At 37.4% G+C, this 18149-nt stretch overlaps 1 protein-coding gene across 1 annotated transcript in view; it reads right to left on the reverse strand.

Annotated features, from left to right (window-relative positions):
* LOC140165808 (protein O-mannosyl-transferase TMTC2-like) overlaps positions 1-18149 on the reverse strand; it is an 89673-nt gene that overhangs the window by 59925 nt on the left and 11599 nt on the right. The window contains 2 exon segments of the mRNA XM_072189130.1: positions 1703-1854; positions 1857-2311. Coding sequence (XP_072045231.1) covers positions 1703-1854; positions 1857-2311 — 607 coding nt within the window.

The following is an 18149-nucleotide window of genomic DNA, read 5'->3' on the forward strand; positions in this document are numbered from 1 at the left end:
TTGCACACAAGTTGACAACCACTGACGACCTGTTTAAGTTTTAAGCTTTACAATGGCCGATCCGTGCCTACTTAACTCTCTCCACGTGGGTGTCGACTGCAGACGACAAGTTTTTTTTAAATTTTAAAAATTTCAGAATTGTAAATTTTCATTACCATATTTGGAATCAACATGAAAAATGCATTAAAATGAGATTGGTTCAGTGGTTCTTTAGATAGCTCTTGATATTTTGAGAAAATCTCTCAAAACTTGGACTTTTTATGTTGAAGCTTATGGCTAGCATGCAGAGCATTAATGCCAACACCAATTCTGGCTTTCTGTGGCAAAAGTACATTGATAGCATCAAGTAATACAAATACTCTGTACTTTTCAGAATGCCAGTGGTATTACCAAAACACACTGAATATGCATGCAGATTTTATCAGCCACGTACGACAGTTTTTCTGCATCGATTTTATGCTAAAGAGACACACAAGATTTATTCCATTCCTGATTTGGGCGATAAGCCACAGTTGTCAAAACACAGTTTGCCGAGTTACCTGTATGACAATAGGTTTAATATCCGTAGGGGTACAATACTTTTCTTTTATTCATTTATATTTCTACCCTTGTAACTTGGAAACCATTTTTTTCTCTGTAATATTCCCACAAAGGTTCAGCTAAAGGTAAATAACATATGAAACTTCCTTCTTTCCCCATCTCATCAGTCTATATTCCAGTTTATCCATTCAATCATAAAGCAACCTTTGGAACAGGCCTTCGGAATGATGCACGTCTTGGGTCAAATTATATGCAAGGGGCCCTGGATTTCTTGTAGGTCCTTAACTTTTTTATATACACACATGCCTAATGGCCTATCAACCTCATAAGAAAGACTTGGAATGCCTGGAAAAATGTTGGCTTATTTTGAAGCCTGCTTTAAACATGTTAAAAGAATAACTTTGATGGATTTGCAAAATGAAATTGTCATTGTCTTAATGTCTTTATCAATCCACTCATCATGCTCATGATTTCAAGCCTTCTTTTAAAAGCCATTTTTAAAAGTGTCACTTTCATTACTTAGGGGTTTGGTGGTGCAGCGGTAAGTGATCTGCCTCGCAATCGGAGGATGGCGAGTTCGGAAGCCATCATGTTGTGCACTTAGTCAAGCTGGTGCTTTACCCAAATTGCCTCTCTTATCCAGGGGTGAAATGGGGAGCTATCATGGATATTGTCGATTGAGCAGCACAGCCTAAAGTTATGAGCATGCCTTGGGCCCTACAATGTATACAGATTCAAGTTAGTTTTGCATCGTTGTTGTTTTCCAGTGATTAAACTAGACACTATAGTTGACTTTGTTTCACCTCAAGTTTGGTAGTGAGGTAGTATGGCCAAGTCCATTAGCAGGTTGCATGGCAAGCATACCAACAATCTGCCCTTGTATGCAGGTGACTGTACACACTCTGCGGGACTAGGTTAACATGCATGATTTGATAATACCACCAGCAAATTACGCAGTTTGCACCCACATCACTATCAAACTCAAATTGAAACAGAGTATAGACCGTATCGAATACGCGTAGCAACAAGCAAGCCTCGTTCTGTTATAGCATCTGTCACCATCTTGGTGGACATCTGCTGAACACGATACATGTGATATGGGCGGATGACGTAATATTCGATACAATCTATCTCCTCATTTGCTGCCTTTTCTTCAACTCACCTTATAGATTTTAAATATATCCATCAATCTGAGATGATGTTGAACAAAAGTGTCAAAGGTCACATTTATCGCCAGTACTGTAATTCCCTGTTCTTTAGTAAGCATGCTCGAAGTTGTCATCAAACAACTAGTCAATAAAACATCCATTTTGGCACACATATATGAAATTTGGAGTTACTTTCAAAACTGTCTATTGCATCATCATCTCTGTACTTGCAGTAGTTTATATAACACAAAAATGACGACAGGTAAAGCACACAAGCACCCACGTCCGCCCGTCCGACTACGCCTGCTACGGCTTCCGTGTGGATAGGATGGGAAGCGAACAGGAGACCTGCAAGTACTGTTGGGAAAGTTTGTTTGAAAAGAATCTTTGCTGTGTATGTTACAAGTGCTGTTGCTAAACTATGCAGTAAGATATTGAGGAGATGGTAGCCGAATGGGTCTAGCTCTCCAAGTGCGTAGTTGAGTCGGAATGTTAGAACGCATAGAGGGCGGTATGATTTGTGGCTGCCGCTATGCGTAAGTGGAGTACCCCAGAAGTCGTCATAGAATATTTGTGACATAGGTGTTTCTGGTAGGATGTCTTGATTCTTGATGATTGCACGTCTGAAATGAAAAAAACAAATTGTATTCATTTAGTGATATTTTAATGTGCATTTTAGGGCATTTTAAAATGTAGGCACTAAGAAAACCTATGCATAATTGAATGTTTAGGTTTTTTAAAACCAAGATTTACAAAAAACTTGTGACATATGTAGGCCTATTATTCTTAGCTTGTTCGAAAGCCAAACCTATATAAACTAAGAATAGATGTTTCAAAAGTGTTTTTTTGTTGTTGTAAAATACAGGCCTGTACACATAAGTGTGGTCTTACCCCCAAATATTTCCACTTTTTTGCACAAAATTTGTTGATTTTGCCCCCCCTGAAATTCACTTTGCCCCTCAATGTAGCCCTACTAGTATAGGGCCTTTTGACTGTGGTGATCCAAAACCATGCTATATCATAAAACCTGGCTATATCCAGAGACCTGCTAAACCCAGTGACTGCTAATTCCCAGAATTTTTTTTTTTTTTTTTTCGGTGGAGCGGTTAGTGGGTTCACAGATATTGGCGGGTTTTAGCGGTTCTCGGATATCCTAGTGTGTTTAAAAGACCCTATAGTAGGGCTATCTCAATGCCCTATTCCTGGTGCCACCACTGGGTATAGGTGGGGTGAATTGTTTATCAAAAAGGGATTGCAAAGCAGTCTATTTTTATCCCTACATGTGCATCTGAATCAACCTGGGGGTATTAAAAGTACAGAAGAGATCTTCCACAAAGATCACACTATTCCAATTTGGATCCAGACAAACATAACCCCAATGAACTTACAGTAATCAGCTGCATTTCACAAAAATAAACCAACATCATCAATCATATTCTAAATGCCAACCATTTATGAGGTCAAATATGGAACCCTATCAAAAGCTGTGTTCACATTGTCAGACATACGCCCGGCGGAACTTGGTCGGCGCAAGTTGCTAGGAATTGCGGTAGGCGCTGCCAGGAGTAGTGGCAGTGTGAACGATGGTCAGTGGAAGTTCCGCCAGGCGTACATCCCGGGGCGTACATCTGACGATTTACTCCTGACAAAAGTCAGGAGTAGCAAGCTGGGTGTAATCTCCGCCAGGCATAGGCTGCAATGTGAACGCTGCTTCGCCTGGCACCTGGTGTAAGTTTGACCTTTTTGGGTTGGAACTTAAGCAGGGGAGAACTCTTGACCCCCCCCCCCAGTTGTTGCTCCCGGTGTAGTGGAACTGGTCGGCGCGGTGTAGTGCTAGTAGTAGGCTAGGTGTGGACATGCAGTAGGAGTAGGGAAAATATTTGTGGAATTTTGTTTGACGTTAGTGTAAGTTTATGCCAGGTGTTAACACAAAATGTGAACATGACTTCTACCAAAGAACATTCATTTTTCATTTGGTTAAATTTCATGTGTTTTTGATGATTTATAAGCAAATATTACAACCCATAACGCACCTGTGGGCAATAAGTCTTGTTTTTGTCATATCCTCTGCAGGTGTTTTGGAAATGTTACCAGTCTGATTTGCAACATGAACTTTTCATGTTCAACCAGGGGGCAAAAAACTGATATTCTCATATTAAACTCATTTTCATACATATGGCATGCAGTCGACCATGGTCACCTTTAACTTTTGGGCATATCTGAGAGACTGGAGTTACTGGAGACTCCTAGTATCCCGGGGGCCACTCAAGTATGATAGTGTATGCATGCGTGACCAAATTTTCTTTAAACACCCCCTAAACGAGTTTTACCCTACCAGCAAATTTAGGCCCTTAATAAGGTAATTTAATATAAAATTTACCCCCAAATGAGTTTTTTGGCTAGTAAAATGAAAAAATGTACCTTTTTGGACTCGTAATTTACCAAAAATTTGAAAAGGTACCCTAAACAAGTTGTTCAGCTTCAGAAAACTACCCTTATTCTTGAAAATCAGTGTTTTTAGACCCTAAATCGTCACTCGCGTAACTTACCTTGTCTAAAAAAAACGCCCCCTTTTCCTTGTTTTTTTGGTCACGCATGCGTACAGACCATTTATGTGAGTGATCCCCCCGGGCCTAGTATACATGTAGCTTCATGTTCTGAGCATCCCTATTCAAAAGCTTCATGCTTGGATCAGGCCTTGGAGGCCAGTACATGTGTTAATGGTGTAGATTTTTTTGCTACAACTTCATTTGCAAGGTCATACCCAATTTATACCCAAAATATTTGAACAGATAAACAAAACTTGTATCTCGTTTGTTTGTTTGTTTGTTTGTTTACCTCACAAAACTTCTCAATTTTCTCTTGTAATAAATACCCTGCTGTAAGGCAAAAAAAGGTCTGTTCACCCTTTGGTTCAGCTCAAAATTTATTTGAGTTGGTAGATCATTTTTCCCCCAAAAAATGCTAAAAATCCCACTGGAACAAACTGAATTTGTGAAAATTGTTCCAACTATTGTTCTGATACTTTTTTATAGCAAAGCTTTGGTGGAATTTATGTTGCAGAATAAAGCATAAAAAGTCACTCCGCAGCATTTAACGTTTTACAATACATCCCGGTAGGGAATTCCCCGGTATAGGCCTACATCCAGCTCTCATTTTGCCTGTGTCGTGTGCAGCGGTGGATCAATGTTTGTTTTACAGCATTCCTTGACATCTATCTAGGTGAATAAATTAGGTCTACACCTTTTAAGATCTAAATTTCACCAATATTTTAGTGCTGAGAACTGCATCAAAATGTTTAAAAAGCTACATTTCCACTTTGAAGGAAAAAAAAGCGACTGTGATTTTTTTATTTTTTGGGTCGGTCGGGAAAGGGAAATCAAACCTTTTTTTTTTTTTTTTATGTTTAGTGAAAAAAAATAAAGCAAATTTCTATGATTTATTTCAGTATTTCGTGACATGAAACTGATCACAGTTCTTTATCATAAAATTAGGCTTCGTATAGAGAATGTGTAAATTTACTTTTAGTTAACGATTAGCTGAAAATAATCGCATCCTGGCTTAATCAGTGATGGATTGAACACTGTACAAAACCTTTTTAATAATATTAAATGTCAAGCTGCTGTAAGAGTGGCCATTTTCACAGGGTCAATTCTTCGCCCATGCAATAACAATTTCAGTTTCAAGTGTTGGTTTGCTTTTTTTGATTTTGCGAATTATTTTCACATTTTCTACACATTAAATAAACAATTTTATTGTTTTAATTTTTGTGTAAACTAAAAAGAGTGTGAAAGGTGTGAAAATTAATGTACCACAAAAAAATTCCACTAAATCTTCAGACAAAATGATAAATTTATCCTACTCTATCATACATATGTATACAAAAATATGAGTCCATGAAGTTCTCTGGTACCGTATATGAAAGTTCTTTATATAACATTTTTTTTTTAATGCCCAAAGAGTCACACTAAGCCCTTCAATCATGTCAATGGCTTGATTTTCAACCTGGGGGATGAAAACTAAATCAAAAATTTGGCAGGCCACCCTGGCTGGGGGTGCCTGAGGGCAGTTTCCCCCTGGCCCTTGGAGTCAGAAAATTTTGCAAAATATAGGTCACAAACACCCATTTTCCCTCTATTTTATTACAATTGTTTAACTTCACCTAGGATTTAGGGGGGGCTTAAATGTATTCCAACTCCTGCACCAAAATTATTAAGGGGCTGAGCCCCCAAGCCCCCCCAGCCTATGCCCTTTGTTGGAATGTCATCTCTTCCCATACCCAAATATTTTGCTCCATCTATAATTGACAGAATAGTGACACATGATAACTGAGTGACATTTTGGTAGATTTAAGTTGAGACAGACTCCTAATATAAATAGATTGAAGCTCATTACCGAGTCCGGGTTACTTCATCTACGATTTTGCAGCCCAATTGGGCGACTTTTGAAGATTTTCGCTGCTACTTTCGATCATTTCCTGTCCTATATAAATGGTTAAGAAAAAAATTAAGCAACTTTTCAACATTAACCTCCGCAATTTTTGATCATTTTCTGTACCCCGATAGAAACTAATGGTTACGAGAAAAATTGGGAGGTTTTTTGGATGATTTGACCCACCATTTGGGCTGAAAATGTTTGGCAAAGTGTCTGCTACCAGTCTGTACAGCATGCAGTGTTATCTAGTTCACAATATGATCAGTTGGTAGAGTGATGACAAGGGACAGGAAATAATACAAACACTCTAATGAATACACAAACATGTGCATGCAACCTGCATTGGTATACTGAAATCAGTTTATTTTTCCACTACAATACATTACAAGGTTGTATAACAAAAACAGAAAGGTCCCCAATTTGAACCTGGAGGCTCAGGGTCCAACATGTCCAAGTTGATAGTGCAGAGGGTTCCAACCCCTAACAAATCTGTGAAATCGGGCACAATATACCACTTTTGAGTACTTTTAAAACCAAGCCTCTCATTGATAAATGTTACCAGGCCAAGTTTCTAAGAACATTTTTTTCTCAATCCTAGACCCACCAAATGCAGGCCTTTAATATCTTTTTTTTTTTTTGATTGCGATCGAACCCCTCTGCTCTCCTTAAATGACCCTAGGAGTGTGATTGAAAAATTGTGTTAATGTGTTGAGGGGTGTGATTTTTAGCACTCCTACAGCACTCCTAAATGTCTTGAGGAGTGCAATTTGTAGCACTCCTGGATATTTTTAAAGACAAGGCCTGCAAATGGTTGGTGATTATGTGAGGGTGGAAAGGGCAGGGCCGGGGGGCAGGGGATGTAACACAGAGCAATATTGCATCATGGACTGAGGTCTACAGTCCATGATTGCATGCAAGTGAATTTCTCATTATGGAAATTGGCATTCATATATCCTGGTGTGTGAACTCCTACTAATTTGTAACACTAGGTGGGGAAATAAAAACAAATTTGCATTATTTGTATACTCTAAACCAAACAATACAGCTATGTCAAATTTTGCTCCCTAATAATTGTCAAATCTCAGTCCAATATCTAAATGGACAATATAATTTGGCTACTTTAACTTCAGGCGATACTTAAATAAATCAGCTAGGCCAGTAGCATATGTCCATTTCAATGATTAACCAGTATTTAATAAGACATCTACATCCAAGATATCCTCCATTATCATTTAAGAGTAATGACTGCACACAGATGGGTTCAAGTTTACTTGGTTCAGGTTTGTGCCATGGCACAAGTGTTAATACTGCTATAGTATGTCTGGTTAATCATTAATCTTGAGATATAAAAGGCCACATTAATTTACAGGTTTCTGAAGCTCCCACATGCGCGCATTAACCCTAACCCTACCCGTGGTTTTTCAGCTATCGGAAGGGAAAGAAGGAACGAAGAAGAAAGTCACTTGGCACCCCCGGGATTCGAACCTGGGACCCCTCACATGCCACGCAGAAGATCCCCAGCATGTAGCTACACAGGTGATGTTGGCCTGGCCAACGATTCCCTGGGTATATATGACTTGGTCTGATTGCGTCATCAAGTCCCGTGGAATGCATGCACGCAGAGCGTTTTTAATAGTGAGCTTTAGTGAGTCCTAGTTGGGTTAGGGTTAAACAATTTGAACACATTAAGTCCGATTCAGACTCCACATCGCAGTGCGATGCGATGCTATAAAAACTGAAATCTGAGCCAGGTTTTTACAAGCTGGTGGAAATTTTGTTCGGGATGACAGTTGAACTTTGTTCAACTTCTTCGCATCGCACTGCAATATCGCGGTCGTGCAAGTTTGTGATTGGCTGCTGGAAAATCAAGGTCAGTAGAATGACCATAAAAGGATATGCAGACCCCACATGCTTTTTAAAACATTGCAGCATCGCACCATAATCGCGTGATGCTGCGATGTTTTAAAAGCATTGCAAAATCGCATTGCGCTGCGATGTGGAGCCTGAATTGGACTTAAGTCATGTCTAAATTATCAAAAATCAATTTATTCACTTGTTTGTTTTTTACTTTGTTTATATTGAAATAAAAAAAAGGGTCATGATTTGCAGTCGACAGATATAAACTTATATACCGGGTGTCCCAAAAAAAGGTCACAAATAGATTTTTTTGAAAATAATCTACATGTTTAAATGTTTACAAATATAAATGTCCTATTCATGCCATCAGCTCCCAAGACCAACTACTTCCAATTCTGCAGGGAGCATACCTGAGAAAAATTATGAAATTCTCCTCAATTGGAAACCCAATTGCACCCCATATCTGCAGACACAGTACCTTGGCATAAGATTGTATTATTGATTGAATTAGGGGGTAGAGTGTGAAATACAAAATCCCCACAGGAAAATTAGCAAGTGACGAAAACATAACTGCCTTCTAAAACAATAAGATTGTGAACGCTATGTGATGGCATCAATCAGGATAACCACTCAACTCATCAACTTTCATTCATCTAAAAAAGACCATTTTGTATTTGGGGAACCCCATGATTGCATTTTGGTTCACTGAATCTCACTATGGACCACAATAGCATCATCCCAATGGTGTAGTTCAATAAAACATAGACCCTAGAAATAAGTAAACAATCATAGTGCATAATTTGACCTCAAACTGCAAAGTATGAGTTTTTGTACTAAAATTTTTAAAGGTTATTCAATGAATGTGCAAATGTATTGGGGTTAAAGAACTGTGCCCTGATAGATGAGCATGTTGTGGACCCTGTTATTCTTGAGCAATACATACATATATTCAATTACCATTTCGACACTGCATGGAAAACTTCAAAATACCAAAGAAATTAATTAAAAACTTTCTTTTTACCATTATACCATATCTCAAAATCAGTTTCATACAGTGCATAGTACCGTACACAAAATCCACACAAAAAGGTCCACTTGTTGCTATTTATTCCAATAAAATGGTCCAAAGGTGGGAGACAAATTGACAATAGGTCCACTTTTTGGTGAGAAGGTGTTCAAAAAGTCAAAAAAGGGGCAAAAAATATACTCAAATGCATTTTTTTTTTTGAAAAAAAGGTCTACTTTTTAGAACTCCGCATCCACGCAAAAAAAAAAAAAAAATCTGGGTAATGGGTCTGGTTCTTTTCATCACCATCTATCACGCCTGGGTTTGACTACAGTGAGGGATCAGATTGGGTATCAGGACTCAGGGATCAGGACCATGGTCCTGTCTATGAATATTGGATATGTTTTTGCCCGGGTTACATCAAAAAATCCAAAAAGGTGGGTATTTGAGGGGGAACATACCCATATGGTATGTGCCCCCCCCCCCATGTTTTTATTGCTGATATTTTGGGCCTACATATGTAACCTTTATACTTGCCATATGATACACCAAGCACATCTTCATGATCAAGGTGAACTCCGATCCCACAAAATGTAAATATAATTTAATAATTCTAGGGGGGAACCTGCAAGTCTCCTTTGTCTCGTCTCTGTGAATATGAGCTATCTTGTAAAATCATATTTTGTCACTGTATGGACACCACAGATGACCTCATAAGGTCACAATGATCTCCTGCTGAGTTGGATGTAGTCCATCAAGCCATTACCATGACAACCAACTTATCCCTTGAGCAAATTTTATAACATCTACGTTTACATTCATTTTCAACCAAATTTATACCAAATTACCAACAAATGTGTTCCACCTGCTTACAATGTAGACTAAATTGAAATAAGATAATTTGATGATGAGAATAAACCCCGAGTAACACTTTTACATCGCTGTGAAGTAAATTGCCCAATAATAGAGGGACCTTTACTGGTTAAAATACTAGCAATTGTCATCGAGGCTTTTAAGCTGTCACCACAGTTCCTCTTGAACACATTTTGTCTTTTGGTAATCTACACCACAGAACATTGGTTTTAATCCAATACTGGGATACATTGAAATGTTGCAGCTCTTGAAAGCACAAAGATGTTCTCTGAATTATTTATGTTCACACTTTTTTGTTGTCTATCAATTTCTCGATTTTTAGCTTTGAATATCTGAAATATTGCATGAATTGGGCAGGTAAAAGTTCTGTACACGACAGTGTACTTCATATAAATATGTGATGTGTTACATTTAATTTTAATGTTTTTTTAAACAACAGCATAGCTAGAAAATATTTATGAGAGGGGTGCTGGGAAACAATCGGTTCTATAAAACTTGGCCCAATTTTCCAAATTTTTAGTATATTTTTCATAATCAATTTCTGCCATGCATCATTTCGCTATATGTCTGTCACTGCATCTATATATTGAGTTTCAAACTTCTTTAAGTATTTCATGATTCTAGCATCATTTTTTAAGGTAGGCCTATGTTTCAGTATATAGCCACAAAAATAGCTTATTCCCAAAATTCAGCTGATTCTGATTTTGCTTTTGTGAGTTATGCAATGCTCCATTGGTCACTTTGATGTAATTTTGTTTGAATAACAGATTGAGGCTGTTGATCTCATGAAATGCTCCTTTGAGCCTGAAATTCAATGATGTTTCCTTTTTTAATCTGAAATGCCAGTGTGTGAACCTTTCCAAACAGTGGCCTCAGCTGGAGACAGGGGGTGTCTGAAATATTTTTTTTTCACCAATTCAAATTCTTATTCCTTTGATTAAAGGCCCATTCAGTGATTTGCTCATCCGGACGATCATAAAAATCATCAAAATTCAGATTTTGGTACCTTTGTCATTGTCATAAATGTGCTAAGACCAAAATAAGCAATTTACATGAATTTAGATACTGACAGTATTATAAATTAGCTACATGTATTTGAATGGGGCTTCAACTTCATCAATACTGCCATTTTCTTTGTTTTTTGGGGTTTTTTTGCCAAATTTTTCATTTAAAAAATACCAAATGACAATTTGAATGACTTATCATTCACTTTTAAGCAATTTATAAACAATTTGATTTTTTTTACACTTTCGCTGTGATCACTGAATGGGTCTTAAACTCATCTTTTACCCATCCCCACACAACATAAATCAAAGCACAGACATCTACATGGCCTATTATGAACCAGTTTTATGAAATAAATCCGAAGTTTCCTGACAACCTGTAATAGAGATTTATCATTCACAAAAATCAAAAGTTCAAATCTGGTCTAGGCCTACAGGGCTAGATATTTGACTTGGCATAGATATGGTCTGGCTCTGCTGTTCAATCATGATTGTAGACCCACTGCATGTTTAAAGGAACACTTGATCACAGCGACAAGTTTGCAACATTGCTCCACAAATTGATAAATTAGGCCTATAGGGCCTACTTATCATCATATTTAAAAGTCCACTTTTTTCATCAAACGGTTGAAGAACCTAGCTCATCAGTAAACACTACTGTTTTGCAACTGGTTGGTCTTATATACATGGGAAAATGGGAGGGGGTTTCCTTGGGTACCCCCAGGGTGGCCCACCAAAATGTTGTCAAGTTTCAGCCCCCCCCCCCCATCATGTTGAAAATCTTCCTAAGCCAATGGGTTTTGTACCCAAATTTTCAAAGGTTATTCAATGAATGTACAAATGTATTGGGGTTAAGAACTGTGCCCTGATAGATGAACATGTACTATGTAGTGGATCCTAGTGTGGATTAATAATCTACACCAAGTTCATCTCTATTGCTGAATGAATGGAGGTTATCATGGTTATTGAACTATCACCACTGGAGATGAGACTTTTCTGGCTGCTCATAAATGTATGATGTCCCATAGACCCTAGACATTAGGGTCTATGGATGGCCTGTGATGGGCATTGAACTTGGTAAAGAAATATTGCCTACTTAAAATTCTTTGAAAGCAATCAATGACACTAATAACATTCTACAGTGACCCTGAACATGAAATAGATTGACAACACTTGATGACATATATATGATGCTATAAAGTTCAACTACACTTTTAGCAATTTGTTATGTGTCCATCATTATGAACATTGCTACCAGGCAGGGAAGGCTGACAATAACATTGTAAATGCCATGGTTTGAAGCATACATGTATGCCTCATACATGTAGATAGAAGATCATGGACTGTAGAAATTTATTTCTACAGTCCATTAGAAGATTTTCTAAATTAATATTTCACATCCTTGATATTTTTCTTCTATCTATCCACTAAGATATCATTTTGCAGGCAGAAATATTTTGCTTTTTGAAACCAAGTGAATATTAAGATCCTACTCATGATAAATTTCCTCCACCTCCTTGCAAGATCGCACTAGATAGGTCCTTTTTGAAAACCAATATCACCTGACCTGTGAACTGCAACTGGGCAGATGACATTGGCTTTGGTAGGCCAGAGTAAAAAGGGACATATCTATGCTAGGAAACAGGTCAGTTGCTTTAAAACTGAAGTCTGTGTAAGTGGTTAGTGCCCTCCTATACAATGCATGTATCTAACTGATCTACACATGTATGTTGTAAGGTACCCTCCTCTCCTAATTTTTTTACCAGATCCCCAAAATTCCATTTAAAAGAGTCCGGGGGTACTACTCAGTACAAATGGCCATACGGGGATGTGCCGCAAATATGGGTAGCATTTTCAGCCTTTTGGTATATCAATGACCCCTTTTTCAAAGCCTATTTTGGTATATGAATGGGTCCTTTTTTCAAAATTTTCTCAATTTTTTCGGAAAATAGCCCAATTTTTACTTAATCTAGCCAAAATTTTCAAAACTTTCCCAAAATTTTGGGAAAATTTGTAAAGATTGAGACAATTTGGGTTAAATTCGGCCGAAAATTGTGAATTTTGGTATATCAATGGGTCTAAATTTCTTGAAAAATTGGTATATTTATGGGTCCACTTTCAAATTCTCAGCGCACGTCCCTACCAAAACCAAACTTGAGTACCCCCGACTCACAGTATGGTCTGTTCTTTTTCATACAAGTGCATTTATGTACACAAGCAAGGCCTAAAATCAAGTGAAGCAGATGAATAATAACAATATTTTGTTTTACAAACCTAAATGGAACAGCCAAAACAAACGTGCAGACCACAGGGTGGGAAACTGTGTGTTTTCACAACTCAAACGCTGCTGGAAACTTGTGTCTGCAGATTCTGCACTGGAGTTGCCCTCATTTGAAGGCAGGAGGAGGGAATGTAGCAAGATAGCATCATTTCTGCCCGGGCATTTCTGGGTCAATAAGCCACCAAAAATTAGTTTTGACATGTGGAAAATGAATGAATATTCAATATAAAAAACCCTCAAATTTAGCATTAGGCAAAAACAAATTGTTGTGCATGCCTTCAGCAACCGATTCTAAAGTCATGAAATCAGGGTCACAGGTTTTTTTGGCTTTTTTAAATGATGATTTTACAGATATGTTCAAGAAATATGTTTTTCACTTCAAATTAATATTTTATTGAAAGACTAGTCTTAAATTGATATCTAACACGTATCCAGTAGTCAAAATTGACAAGCATTAGGCATGTTAGGGGTCTATATTTAATATTTAGTGGGGATTTTTAAAAACTGAAGGTTTGAAAAAATCGATCGACCGACCGACCGACCCCACTTTTCCATTTTACCTACTGAGGGCAACATAACAATTTTTTTGGCCTTATTTCAATATAACTTATGTTGTAGGCTCTATCACGTCTGTTTTCTATTAAAAGATGTAATATCAATCTTAGGCAAGAAATCCAAATTGTGACAGGATCTGGTCCATGGGGCCCAAAGGCGGCAAATTTGAAACTGGGTAAAAGGTAAAAATATGGGTCTCAATTTTGACCTCATAGACTCCCAAAATGCACATTTCCATGTCGTCGTTGGGCAGGAAAAACCTCTTATGTGCTTGTGGCCCCTGAACATGTTTAAAACAAAACTGCCAACAGGTTACATAGGAGGTTTTGCTTTAAACATGTTCAGGGGCCAATGACACATAGGAGGTTTTTCCTGCCCAACAACGATGTGGTAGAACTCTGTTCAACCTTCTACCTGAACCCCTACGTTTCGGAGGCTAAGTTAGAGTCCTACTCTTGCCCCTGAACAATACTGTAAAATCAATTTTTTGATTCAGAGACGAGGTTAAATAAGCCACTCGCGGCTACGCCATCACCCCTACCCCCTTGGTACGGATCATTAGGGTCTTTCACAAACATATTGCAGTCAATTTTGCGTTACTATAGCCAACTGGTCATTTAAGTCAACTTGACTAAATGCACACATCAAACATGATATTATATGTTTAGTAAAAGCCCAACAATAGATGAATAAGAAAATCAGGCTGTGGTTGTGATTTCTGTACAAACACACCATTTGCAGTGTTGACACTTAGTTCTAGACATAGCAAATTACCCAATCCACACCAGCAGATATGATCAGATGACAGAATTTGTTGCAGCAGGGATGCTCCAAAATGAAAAACGGCAACAATTTTACCATTATATTTCACTAAAAGACAAGCACCTTCACCCTAACCATAGACCCTGGAAATAGAACCCCCGCTGGTAAAATCTTACAAAACCTTACAAAGCCAAACCACCTGCATATAAAGCATAGTATGTGATGCAATGATGCAATCACCCTAAATCACGCATGGTGTAGTTGGCGGGACCAGCGAAACACCTGTGATGGGGTTCGAATCCTGACAGTAACATACAACTTCTTTGTGTATCTTCTCTCTTTTTTCGTTCCTTCTTTCCTTTCCGAATGTCATAAAAACACTTAGCATTAGGATTAATTAAGTCCTGGGTGCACTTGAAATACCACCCTTGAGTGAAAATAAAATGATAAAGCAGTGAATGGGGCAAGTTGCTCCTGATCCCACCCAACCCATCCCTCCCGTCTTTTTGAAAAGAAAATTTTCGTAAGGAGTCCTTTTTCACTAAGCTTCATAACAAGTATTGTATTAATATAAAGTGATTTTATGCTTTCAAAGAACATGCACATGGGCATAAATAATTATGTAAGTTGTTATATTTGTGTATATTCTCAGTCATCCAGGTATATAAAATATCAAGTTGATTTAAATTAAAATCTAGTCCAGTCCAGTTGACTAGATTTTAATTTAAATCAACTTGATATGTAAGTTGTTCCAAAAATATTTGTTTCAAAACAGAACAGAGGGATTGAGATTTGAGAAGATAATTTTTACATACCACCGGATAATGGCATTTTGGTCTATTGTAGAAAATACATGTACTCACCAAATGACAGCCAAACACGGTCTTTCTTCATATTTTTTCAACATATCCTTTATTTTATGTGTCAGAACCATGAAAGTTTTGTGATGGCAAGTTCATGACTTAATAATTAGTAAAAGGTTATTGCTTGTGTATGTGAGTGACAATGGTAATTCTGACTTTATGTTTGAAATGAATTCAAACATTTCAGACCCCATTGTGTTCATCTGTAAATGGCCTTTATGCAGACCTTGCAATGTAATTGATCAACCCAGATGGAATGAAAGCGTAACATGGCAAATAAAATGTTTGATTTCTTTTTGTTCCCTTTAAATAAATAAAAACTGGAAGTGTCTGCCCACGATTCTTACACATGTAGTAACAAAGAAAGATAAAAGCATTTGATGAATACAATAGGAGCTAAAAACAAATGTTATTTTTAGTTTCATTGATTTTAGGTGAAAATTATCCAGATGAAAGACAAATGGTACATGATTAGTTCTGTAAAATGTGACTTGAGCAATCAGGCCTGTAAAAAATAGGGAATTTGGGAAGCTCCTTGCCAGGAAATGTTGTGTTCTGGAGGGAAATTCAGCTTTAGACAAAGAAATACATAAGAAATGTTGGGAATAATGCTGTCCTGCAGGAGGATCACTCAAAGTGGAAAATTTTAGATATTGCCTTGTATTTTACCATAACAAGTAATGATGATAAGTACAGAAAAGTATAGGCCTACATTAATTTTTCAGAAAGGAAATGATGCAAGGAATACAACTAGCATAGCAGATGTCTGCAACTAAATGAGCAGTTTTAAGAAAAGTACCCAATTTGATTTTCCATAGCTTCCCCTAAATGTCCAAATTGATGAATATTGCTCTCTACTGCTCTCCTTAAATCTGATATAGGAGAGTGATTTTCAGCTCTCCTTAGTTGACCATTTTCTCCTTCCATTCTATTGTAAATGCTCTAAACACCTCTCCTTAAAGGCTCCAGAAGAGCTAAATGCTAATTCCAAAAGACAGCGTGCAGTCCCTACATTTTGCCCTGCAATTCAAGTTGTATCTCATGACAAATCGTCAAACTTGAATATTGGGACTATCTATTTATTCACCTTCAAAGTGCAATTCTGTTGGTGTTTGGCTGGTGGGCCTCAAATGACCAAATCTAATCCCCTTTCAATAATGTTAGCTTGAGGGCCTAAGCTGTATACACAATATGACATTTGCCCTTGTTATGTCCAGTAACCTCAAACAACCTTTCATTTCATCAGCTCTTACAACCAATATCTGACAAAAACATCACACAAGGGAAACTTCTGATTCCAGCTAACAATACATGCAATACCTACTCAATGTTCAACTTCAATCAAGTGGTATACAGGGTGGAATAATGTATGAACTTGGATTTATAACACCCCTTTTTTGGTTTCTTTTGTAATCTAAGCTTAAGTAATTAGGAACCGGACACTAGGTATAATGATTTTTGGCCTTCTTTGTTCACTTGTTGATTTTGAGAATCGCCTGGAGTACAATCATTTTTAGTGAAATCTGTAGGGATTTTAATTAAGGGCCATACAGACTCCAAATATTCTCCGTAGAATATTTGTTCAACAAATATTCATTATTTCAAATCATTTTTATCTTCATAGGAAAACTTTTACCACATGAAAAAGGGTTCTCTTGTTTTTAAATATTTTCACAAGATGAATTTGTGTGAAAATTGTGTCAAAATTGGCCATTATTAAATTTATTTTACATTCCCATTTTGAGCTCTGAAAAGTTCATTTGTCTCACCACAGATATTTTCCAATATCTGTGGTCTCACTGTGGCCCAATGCACCTAAAATTACTAAGTGCAGACCTGCTCTTAGGAACAACCCAAAAGTTCGATAAAGCCCTGTTAGGGAGGGAGGGGGTCAAAAGTCTGATTACATTTGTAAAGAAGTAGTAGTTTATAAAACATCGGTCAAAGTTGATCTTTTTTTAAGGATTTAATATATAATTGTAAAATTTTAGCATGTTTAGTATTTTCTGAAGTACGATATTGACATTTTACAGTGGTTGCTTCAAAATGATTTCAAATAATAGGCCTATAGAGTGCAGTACTCTGCTACTCGCAACCTGCAACTTGTAAGTTCATTTTTTTTAAGCAGCTGTACCGCACTTTGATTCTTTTTTATTTGAAAATCCAGCAAGTCCTAATTTTTTATGAAGAAAAATATTCCGAAATGAAAAAGAATTATTGTTTCTTAAACATGATCAATATCCTAGCAATGTCGCACCCCTCCACAACCCCATCGACCATAGCGACGGCCCTGTTCCCAATGAATACGGGTTGGAATTTTCGATATTTGACACTTACGTTAGAGGGGAGGGGGTTAGCCTTCTAATGAAAGGACTTTCGTTTATAGGGCTTCATCAAACTTTTGGGTTGTTCCCCTTAACATAACACTGAAAAGTTAACCATTTCTCAGTAAATTGACCACTTGTAAGTTAGCACAAGAATATACTACCCCATTCAGACATCTATAATGTTTTGAAAACAAATATTCTGGTCTGCAAAAATGTGAGAAAATGTTTTGTTCAAAGCTGTGGACCTTCATGTTCAAGAGGAAGCTTGACCGGCTGACCTACAAAATAAACACATGTTTGTAAACATCTTATTGTATTTTTTGCTCCAGGCTAGACATATTATTGGTGATTGTAAAAACAACACTGCCTTCCTGGGGAAAAGAGGTCAGTTTGATTTGTGGTATATGCCTATTGTCTGTAATTGACTGTAGATATTGGGGTATCTGACCAGGCATGCCTAGTCCGACCGAATAGGACCTGGTTTTTTTCTCAGTTACCA

Source organism: Amphiura filiformis, chromosome 12, assembly GCF_039555335.1.
Source record: "Amphiura filiformis chromosome 12, Afil_fr2py, whole genome shotgun sequence".
NCBI classification, from domain to species: Eukaryota; Metazoa; Echinodermata; class Ophiuroidea; order Amphilepidida; family Amphiuridae; genus Amphiura; species Amphiura filiformis.